This window comes from Thalia democratica, chromosome 8 (genome assembly GCF_965202585.1).
Source record: "Thalia democratica chromosome 8, ktThaDemo2.hap1.1, whole genome shotgun sequence".
NCBI classification, from domain to species: domain Eukaryota; kingdom Metazoa; phylum Chordata; class Thaliacea; order Salpida; family Salpidae; genus Thalia; species Thalia democratica.
The window spans coordinates 34503723-34514764 of record NC_139172.1 but is presented as its reverse complement, the minus strand read 5'-3'; the positions used below and the strand labels follow the sequence as shown (position 1 = coordinate 34514764).

The following is an 11042-nucleotide window of genomic DNA, read 5'->3' as shown; positions in this document are numbered from 1 at the left end:
TTACACAGTTTAAAATATAAGAAAATGTATATATAAACTATAATAGTAATAGTAATATAAACTATACAAATAAGTTTGAAAGTATTTTACTTTAGGTAAAAGTATTGTTAGTCACTAAATAATGTCATAAGCTTATTAACCGAATATTTATAAGAACTATATACTACAATTAGATTTAGTATAGTACCAGCCTAAAAAATGTAAAAAAACTGTTGAAAACTAATAAAAATAAAAAATACAAAAACCTAGTTCAGTATAATAGCAAAAAATATGAAGCTTAATCTAAATGCACAAAGTATTTTTTGTAAGTTTTCATTTTTAGTTTTTTAAAGACAAAACCACAAATAAATTTTTGATGACTTCATTCATCTGACATCTCAACATCTTCTAACTTCACTGATCTGATATCTTGACGGTCCAAATGATCTTCGTAGAATTTAATCACAAGTTCTGGACACTCTTTGTTTGCTTCTTCAGCGTAAACTAAATCCGGAAGAACTCTGCTAATCCTAAATTTTTTGTTCAATTTTTGTTATAGAGTTTTTAAGTATGTTTTAGACAATACGTTTTGCACGGTTAGATTTAAACTTTAATTTTAAGTTGAAACAGAAAATCCTGCATGTACAGTTTGAAAGAAAACGTATTTTGATAAAGTCATATTTATTAATCAACACTTTAAGGAAAAATTTTCGATTGTAAGGTATTGTAATTATATACTTGTAACCATTTACATTTTAAAATTAAAGTAAAGTTTACAAGCTTATATGTTAAAAATCGTCTAGTTGTTCTTTTTTTTTTTAATTTTGTGTTTAATATAATTTATATAGATCAGGTTGCCTCATTGAAGCTCGTTATTATAAAAGAATTAACTTTTATATTATTAATAACTTACGATTTTTTTAAAGAAATATGATAAAAATTGTTCTAAAAGGCTATTTTAAATAATAATTAAATATATTTTATAATCTTTAACTGTCGAAATCAAAGCTTTCACAGGTTTGAAAGCTCAATTTTGTCTATAAAATATGAAGTAAGGACTTAATCTAAATAAAGAAGGTCACAAGCAAACCATTTAAAAAGAAATACAAGCTTGTTTTTTCGAGTGGTAGAACCTATAATTCTTTCAGGTCTCATTCCTAATCCAAAAAGTCCCTCCTTTACTTTTCTCAAGTCACTTGCAGCTTTTCTCTTGTTTTTTCTTCGGTGTTTACCCGTCTTTGATACTTTTTCTTCGCTAGTACCAGGCTTGTTCGAAGGTGTGGAAGTTTCAGCTTCAAATTGTCGAAGCAACTCGTCACAATTCAAGTTATCAACCGGCTCCCATGTGTTATGAATGCTATAATTTTAGTTCAGTTAAAAACAACTACGTTGATACAATTTTATGGTCTAGTTAGATGTTAAATCGAGTTGAGCCGTTTCTAGGGTCAAAACAAAATTCACTTACCTTTTATTTTAGGCAGTTTTACAATTATATATCAATTAAAAATTGCTACTAGAACCGAAAACAAATATGTCCAATGAAACAATAAACCAACTAGTGTTCAAAGGTTTCACCATAAAAGTTTAACTGGTTTGTTGTTTCTATGGACAGATTTGTTTTTGAGCTCTTTAGCAATTTTGAACTATGGTCTAACTAAAATATATTATTTTTTATACTTTCGAAATAAATAAATTATGAATTACAACAAGTATGTTAAGTTTTATATAATTCTAACTTTAAATAACATTTAAAACAAAACAATTCAACAGACAGTGTTCTTCTTTTTAACTATTATTTAACAAAAAAACTTTTAATAGGGTTTTATACGTGTAAAATAAAAATAAATAGTTCTTATTTTTCTTAATTAAGTATAACACTTTATCATTAATATAAACTTACTCAAAAGTAATTCTGTTTTTAATTAAACTACAGCAAACTAACTGATCATAGCCCACATATTTAATAAAATAATAAGTTTTTTCATCTATTAATATTTTTGATACTATCTTTTCGACTTCGAATACTTCTGAAGGCTTATCAGTTATTGATTCCATTTGTATGTATAAACTTATCACTTTCCTATTTAAATTTAAAAAAATGTTTACCTAAAAATTAACTATATTATTAAAACTAATACTCTTACGAAGATAAACTTCTATTTTAGAACATTATTGTAATTAATTTCTTTTTTTAATGCTGAGTTTAAAGTTTACTAAATGCTTTATTTAAATTTAACTCGAAAAAACATGTAAGCTTAAAGGTATATAAAAACATCGGTAAAATTTTTACTTTTACAACAAACTATAAAACTTTTAAACCTCAAACTATAAAACTTATAAAACTTTTACAACAAACTAGAAATTAAACTTTCCAGAAAATTTTTAAAATAAACAAAACTTCAGACAAGTTTTTTTACAAATTTCTAAATACTAGTTGTATCTAACTTCTAAACAAAAAAAATCATTGTAGACATTAAAACAATTATGTACTAAAAAACAGTTTTCAACTCATTAAAAAACGATTAAGGTATTAACAAAGTACTTTAGTGACAATCTTTCTCTTAATTAAGTAATACAAAAACAGTTTAAAGGTGATATGCAGCAACTAAATTTTCTGTAATACTTTATTTAAAAAAAATAACGTCTGTAAAGCTTTTTAAAAAACAGCTAATTAACTTCATTATTAGAACAAATGTTGAACAAAGTTTTATAAAAGCTCATTCATTTTCTTCTTATAAGATATAATAATGTTTCAAGATAACAGTTTTCAAAATATTTTTTTTCGCACCTGATAGTGGCTTCACAATAGCTATAGTTAAACTTAGATAAATTTTATCTGAAAACGTCATTGACACAGTTGATTAAATAATTTTAACATCAAAAAATTTGTTAAAAAACGGCGCAATGCTTTTAGTGTGTAAACCCAAATTTATATACGATTAAGTGTTTTTTAATAAAAATGGAATATATTTTCACAATTTTAAACATTGTAAACACTATTCTGGAGCTTCTGTGTCATTTTTAGTTTCTAAAAGAATTTGCTTAAAGTTTTATTCAATACTTTATTTTAAAAGTTCCAAAAGAAAATTATTTTTAACGCGCTTATGTGTTTATAGTATAGCAGTGCATTTATTAAGTTTAATTGTACAAATTTAATTTCGAAATAAAAAGAATTTTACATCTACCTTTTTTTTTTTTGTAGAAACTTTTTTTAGTACAAAGGTCTGCTTTTTTGTAATTGTAGCTATAAGTTTAAACAAAACTAACCAAGTCTTATAAATTCGCTACATTAAAAAGTAAGAGCTTTTTATTAAAAGCAAAAATGCTTAAAACTATTTTAAAGCTGTTATGTAGCAAGCTACATTATGTACAGAACTAACTTTCTCTTTAATAACCGGAAATTTTCTCTATTCAGCTAAGAATAAAACATAACCAACTTTTTTCGAATTTTTTTTTACACTGCTATACTATTGAGAAAAGTTTCTAAATATAAAAACATTATCTTTCTAATCAAAACTTTGGAGTTTTCATTTCATATCATAAATTCATAATAGTATTTGTTATTTTTATAAGTAAAATCTATCTATTTTTTGACTTACATAAAATTAAAACACACTTAATGTGTTGAAACAAAGTAAATTTAACATACTAAAAACTTAAGTGACTATTTAAAAATTATAAAATCATTTAACTAACTGGATAAAACTATAAAAAAGTGCTGATTTACAACGCTATAGTTGTTTTAACATGTCAGCAGCTTTGTAAATCGGCTTACATAAAAGTTAAATTCTCACACAATAAACATTTCAAAAGTTTATAAAATAGCATAGTGGTTCAAGTTAAAAAAAAATAATCGATGATGTTTGCATGAACTGACGCATAAAACAAGTTCTAGTTTTAATTAGCCGAACATTTTTGAAACTTATTTTGTTGTTATAAGCTTTTTCAACGCTGTAAACTATTACTCATTATTTTTGTGAGTTTAGTAAAACTGAGTTTTACATTTTCTCTAAACTAAAGCTTTGATGACTATTGATAAAACATTTCTTAATTTTCAGTTATCGCATTTGTTAATAGAAAACTTGTAACAAGTAGTTGTTTTTTAGTCATTTTGTTGGTACTTACTTGAATGCTTTATTTGTTTTTTTTTTAATTTAGTACTTAGTATGTTTAAACGAAAAAATAGCGTTTAATTAGTGTTTTCCCTCTTAAAAAACTTTTATTTTAAAGACAGTTTTAAGGTTTTAGTCTATTTTGATTTACTTGCTCTTGCGTATTAAAAATATTATCTTCTTATAAAAGTTATTATTATGAATAAAAGTTGAAAAAGTATACCAAATGGAATGAGCTTTAAGTTGTATCTAGATAATAAATTCCTGTTTAATTTTCTGTTGTGACTATAAATACATTTTTTTTACTTCATAAAATTATTGAAAATTATGAATAAAAGTTTAACGTTAAGTTTTTAATTGATATTTATTTTTTATTCTAACTGCAGCAAAAAGCTTGTTAAACAAGTATGTTGACATGTGTTACAATACACTTTACAAGACCTAAAATGCACTAAAGCTATTTTTTAAGTCAACAAAAGTTTAAATTAGTTTTCTCAATTCAAAAATATTCTCGTTTAAAGCTATTTTTTAGTTATTCGCACATTATTTTGTTTTTACTATAAAAACAAAAACATATTTAAGAAATTGTTTTGACTACCATCCACAGACTAGATCTTTTCGGTTGGACTAATTAAAAAGAGAATTGATTAGATAAAAGTAAAGGCTGTAGTTTTGTTTTTATTTTGAGTGAGTTTTATGTTACTCGGATAAAATCTTAACTAGATTTAGTTTTATTGTAAACTATAAAGCTTAAAAAAGTGTTTTCATCTGTTCACTCATCATCTGTTAAATTTAAATCAGAAACTCGCAAAAAAATACAAAACAAACGTTAACAATTTACACAAAACTAAAATATAACGCAAAAACAAAACTGCGCTGCCAACAAACAAACAAGATTAGCTATACTTTTCGAGTTTTAAAAAATGTGTTTATTGCGTCTACAAGAGGAAGAAACTTTTTCATCTTATTGCGACAGCTTTTTCATTAATATGATACTACACAAGAGCGAAGTATTCACACTTATTTATTACCTACGGTTATAAGCTGTTTTCTTTTTTAATATTAAACAACTTATTACGTTTAGTTATAACTTTTAAACCTTAGAGCTGCAAAAACACTTTCATAGCTTAAACTTATTACGACTTTAAAAAACTTACTATGATTGATTTATCTGAACCATAAGTGGTTTGGCACAAGCCGATGTAAAGCTTTTCTTAAGATCAGAATATTATTATGGTCGTGTAAAAAAAGGTTTTCTGAATGGCATTGCCTCCTTCGACTTGTGATCCCAGATACCAGCAAAATTACACTGACTTTGATATTGTGTGTTTTTTCAACATTTTCCATTTTTGTGCATTCCGCCTTGATATTTTCTCCAATTTTTTAATACATTAGTATTAGTAAATAATTCGTATGTTACACCTTTTTCAAAGAAGATTGTTTTTATGGAAAGGTTTTATTACTTTTATAAGTGTTTACATACAAACATTTTTTTCACAGATTATACTGATATACTAGCAAATTAAGTTTTTATAAAATATGTTGCACAAATTTCTACAGTTGCAAGTTCTATTTGTTTTGTTTTCAAGTTCAAGAATTTCTTACCTATATTAGTTGTTACAGAATTGCAAAACGGAGGTGTAAATATATGATTTGCATATTTTATTATCACTACTTTTAAAAACCATATATTTTAACCCTCCGTTTTGCACTTCTGTAAAAACTAATATAGGTAAAAAATTCTTGGACCTTTTTCGTCTACATTTTCCCAAAAGCAACAAATTTTATAAGTTGTTTAACAAGAATACTGTAAATCTCGTATAGCTGTTTGCCCAATATAAGAAATGTTATCAATTCACAAAATAGAAAGTTTTTAGAAGCTGAAAACGAAACAAATAGAACTTGCAAATGTAGAAATAAGATGAACTGCCCATTTAACGGTGAATGCTTCTTAAAAGGATTATATAAAGCAAAAATTAGAGATAAAGAATACATTGGTTCTACAGGAAATTCATTCAAAACAAGGTGGCCGCAACACAAGCACAGCATTATCAAGAAATTACAACAAACGGCTCTGACTAAATTTACTACATTAAACAACATTGAATTCTCCGAAATCGAATGGCAAATGTTATTTAAAATTAACTGCTCAGTTCCCAAAAAAACAGACAATTGTACTATATGCAACCTAGAAAGAATGGTCATTGCTGAAGAGGACAGAGATAAAGCACTCAATGTAAGAAAAGAACTAACTTAGATATGGCCCCAAGTTAAACTAGTTATCTTTAGTGTTAATTTTAGTTTTATTTCGATATTTATTTTATTTATTGTTGTATTTTTTTTTGTTTATTTTACCATCTTAAGTTTTATCTATTTATTTTTTTATAACTAGCAATTTTTTTATAAGTATTATTTTGTTTTATTTGAAGATTGTTTTTTCTTAGTTTTATATATTACAATTAATTAATTAACTTCCCTTGTATTTGCTCAAACACGTAATTAGAAATTAATTAATAACTGGTTATTTTCTCATTACGTAATCTCATTATATATATGTGTACTTCACTTCATTTTATTGTCTCAATTAAAAAAGTTCTGAAGAACCTTCTAGGTGAAACGGCGTAAACTTCAATTGACAATTGTTGAATAAATTATTTTATTATAATATACTATATAAACTTTATATAAACAAAGATAAACTATAAATATTTAGAGAATCTAAACTATGAAAATAGTTATGTTTTTTTAATAGACTTTTAACTTAATTTTTTGTAAAATTGATGATAAATTACTAAAGAAAACGAAAACTACTTTAAAAGTAAAAAAATTTTTTCGTAAGTCATACAAAAATAACTTTAAAAATATATTATTTTCGTAAACTGTATAGTTTATAAATTTTAGATGAATAAAACCAATTAAAAATTCTAAAGTTAAGTTATATATACGAACTTAAAACTATCTAAATCTAATGTTTTCTAAATAATGTGACTACTAATTTCAATGGTTATACAAAAATTTATTAAATGATCATGTAGCATAAGTCAAGTTATCTCTAAACGCTGTTATACCTATTTCAAAATATTCTATTTAATACAGGAAAGTACCATACTTGACTTTCATTCAAAAAAGTCAAAAAAGTCGTTTTTGAGTAACCAAGAAAAAACATTTGCGTTTTAACTGGGTAGTACTGGGGCGTGTTTTGACAGGTTTTCGTTTCTTGTTCGACCCCTAGAAAATTAACGTAATAAAAAAATGACTGAGTATATTTTTATTTTAAAATTACTTACTAAAAATTCATATTTATTTATGAAATGTTTGGTATAAGATAAAGTTAAGTTTATATTTTTTAAAGAACTGCGTCAAAAATGTTTTAGTTTTATTAAGTTTTTATTATAGAAAAAAACCAAACAAAATTTTTATAATTACCAAAGTTGCACAACTTGAAAAAGAAAACTTTTATTCTAAATTTAGTAATAGAAAGTGTCTCAAAAGACTAATTTTCAATGATTTCAGTTTATGTAAAATAGCTGTTTACGTCAGCTATTATTGGTTTGTTTTCAAAAACACAGTTTAGTCAGTTATGTAATTTTTCAAAGTGTATCATTAAAAGCTTCCACACAAAATATTCTGTTATTGTACAATAAAATTATGCAACCTCACTAAATAAAGCGCTGACACGCCCTTGCATATACATTGCAGCAGAATGCAGTCTTGAGTTGCTCAAGACAAATTTATCCTCTACAAACTTTGAATAAGAAAGAAATATTCTACATTTTTATTTAATAAATTTAAAACTTTTCTTGTTATCTTATTTTATTTAGTTTTATTTTATTTAGTGAAACTATTTAGGTAATATACACTGTATTAAATAGTGTTGGTGTTGTATTATGTTGAACCTTTATTTTTAATATTTGTTACTATTAAGTACAAATCAGTTTTTAAATCCTAAGGTTTTAGTGAAGTTAAATTTCGTTAGATTTTTTTAAATCATGAAAATAAGTTTGTTATGGCCGATAAACTTTGCAAAACATGCTAAAATGTATAAAGTTTTATGGTATTTTAAAAGCATGCTATTTTTATAACATTGAGTTTTCAAAGTACTTCTAACTTATTCTTTGCCTCTCTCAATTCTATATTAGAAAAATTAAATAAAAATAGTATTTTTATGTGCTTTTTATTAAGTAAAGAGCATGTTTTAAGTTAAAAGTTTCAGTATAAGCATGTCAGTCGTAGTTTATCATGGACATGGTATTCATGGCTAAAGTTTTGATTATTTTCTGGGTTTATATATACATGTAAACGTTAAAAATAATACAAGTGCTATGTTTTATTTAACTTAAAGCTATTATCTTGAGCTGTTTAGATTTAGAAATTAATTACATTAACACAAAAATTACAAGAATTGTGGATTTTTTTATTTTGAACGTTACATCTTGCAAAAAATTATTTAAGCCGTCTAAATAGGCTAAGTAAAAAATTACTTAGATAATATACATACATATCTATTTATACTAAAATTTATTTAAATTTTTCAAGCAGATTGTATTTTGTGTGAAAAAATATTGAAAAGTTTATTTTATATTTGTATTTATTTTTACTTTAAGTAACATTAAAATAAGCTTTCTATTTTCCATGACGAAAATGATATTAATACATTATCAGCAAGATTGAAATTAACTAATGTTTTTTAAACAAAAACTCAATCTATCAACGTTTTTACAATACAAACAAAAATTACGTCTATAACTCAATATATTTAGACATGCATTAGCAAAAAAAAAAAACTGTAAAACTTTAACTAGAAATTTTTTATAATAAAATTTTAAAATAATTTTTTTTTCGACTACCACATCAAACTTCAACTGTTTATAATTAAAAATTATTGTCTTAAGAGCATTTAGTCAAGTCTAGTATACTAATTTATAAGTTATTAAGTTTGTATATTATTATTTTTGAGTGTTAAGGAATAAAAATAATTTTTTTTTTATCCAAACTGCAAGTGATATTATAGCTTAAAATTTGTTTAAGTTGGTTTTTTTAGTTTACAAACTCTCACTGAGTTTCTCAAAGTTGCAGCATCTTATTAAAAAACATTTTTACATTTTTTGAAGTTTGAATATTTAACAAACAAAAATCATTTATACAAATTAAAAATTGTCCTACATATCTAGCTACATGAATATTTGCAATGTTGTGAAAAGTAAAAAAAAAAGCAAAACCTGATTAAAAGTATAACAGGATGTATATATGACTGACTATTTTGTTTTTAATTTCAGTTACATATACCATATCTAACTATGGTTTCCTAGAGCTGTGATTACATATATTTAAAACAACTTAGTTTAGCAAATCTCTGAAATGAAAAGTTAGGTGCTAAAATATCAAATATTAATTTATTTCAAGAAAAATGTATGTTTTTTGATAGTTAACTGGACTAAATGTAAATAGATGTAGAGTTTAAAAAATATTAAACTTCTGTGTAAAAGTACTACACCTTAAAATTAGTTTTCTAAATTTTTTAAAACTTTTTTTTGCTGAAGAAATATTTTTGAATAACTAAACTTTAATGTTGAAAATTTTTGATTTTAAGAACTATGTATATTTTTAATTCTAAGCTAGACAATTAATGAACCTCTGAAAAAATTAATCTGACTAAGTGAAATAAGTAATAAACTAAGTAAATGTAATATAAATTTTGTGAACAATTTTACTAAAACAAAAACTCTTGGACATCTTTGAATAAAATTTTAATAAAAATTACAAGAGCACTAGACGTTTGTAGATTTTAGCTACCAATTTTAACCAGTTTGACTTCTAACTGAATACAAAATAAAATTTCCAAACAATTTTAATACTACATAATACCTTTATTATATTTTTATAAAAAATGATACAGTATTTAAAAACATTTAGAAAAAATAAGATATAAAAACCTATTTTATTGATCTACTAAAATGATTCTCTTGCAAATAGAATAACAGTATTATAGTAATTACTTTTTGTAAGTTTTTTTTAGACAATATAAACTATACAAAATGTTGGCAAAACTTTTTAGAAGGAAACTTTCTCAATTAAAAAATTCTATAATAAAAAAAATGATTTATAAACTATTTTTAGGTAGAGTTAAATATGAATATGAACATTATCTTAAATCACTAATTCTTTAACTGCTAAAAATCTGTGGACCATGTTATATGTAAAGTAATAGTTCTGTGATTGTTACATAGTTTCCACCTGCTCAGGATAACTCATACTAATTCGAAGTTTATAAAAAGGCCAGTTTAAACTTATTTAAAAAACTTAAGCTGACTCAGGCTTGTTTGATTTTTTTTTGCACAATTTAGACTAGTTAAGATATTTTTCTTTTGTTTTATTTTAATTTAAACAAGATTTCAAAAAAACCTGAAATTTGATCAATATTTAAGTAGAAGCTAGTAAAACCTGGAATTTTGAACAAAAATGGCTAAAAAACCTGGAGTTGTAAACTATTTTACATTATCAAGATGGAGTTTAAATGAGGTACAAAAAGTCTATCATATACACAGTTTATTTTGTTTTGTTTGAAATTTTACTTATCTCTTCAGTATTTTTATACTACTTGAAACAATTTTTTAAATAAAACTTTATTTCATACTATAAAAAAAAACAAAAATAGGTCATATATATATGAGCTATTTTTGTTCTTTTTAAGTATGAAATAAAGTTTTAGTTATAAATATATATATGATTGAATGGAAGTTGCCTAATGGGAAATATTATATATAAAGCAACAGTCATAACTGAAAACCAGACCAAATTTTATATATGATTATATGTATATATAAATGTTGACATATATACATATATATACATTTTAAACCTTAAAATAAACTGAGGTATTGGCTAAGTTTTGTTCACTTAGGCTAGCTATTTTTGCCTCAAGTAGGGGCAAACTCTGTTTTTAAGTAAGTT

At 24.0% G+C, this 11042-nt stretch overlaps 1 protein-coding gene across 1 annotated transcript; it reads right to left on the bottom strand.

The window, feature by feature from the left end:
* Positions 1–361: 361 nt before the first annotated feature.
* Positions 362–2660, bottom strand: LOC145843170 (chromobox protein homolog 3-like). The gene is made up of 3 exons (XM_082950631.1): positions 2656–2660; positions 1070–1336; positions 362–509 (listed from the first exon to the last, which is right to left on the bottom strand). The coding sequence occupies exons 1-3, from the start codon at positions 2658–2660 to the stop codon at positions 362–364; spliced, it is 420 nt and encodes a 139-aa protein (XP_082806757.1).
* Positions 2661–11042: the final 8382 nt, after the last annotated feature.

Excerpts from the sequence above, each read along its gene's own strand:
- LOC145843170 (XM_082950631.1), bottom strand. Across the intron at positions 510-1,069 it reads CTTGTATTTCTTTTTAAATG|GATTAGCAGAGTTCTTCCGG; the intron begins GTTTGCTTGTGA and ends CAAAAAATTTAG.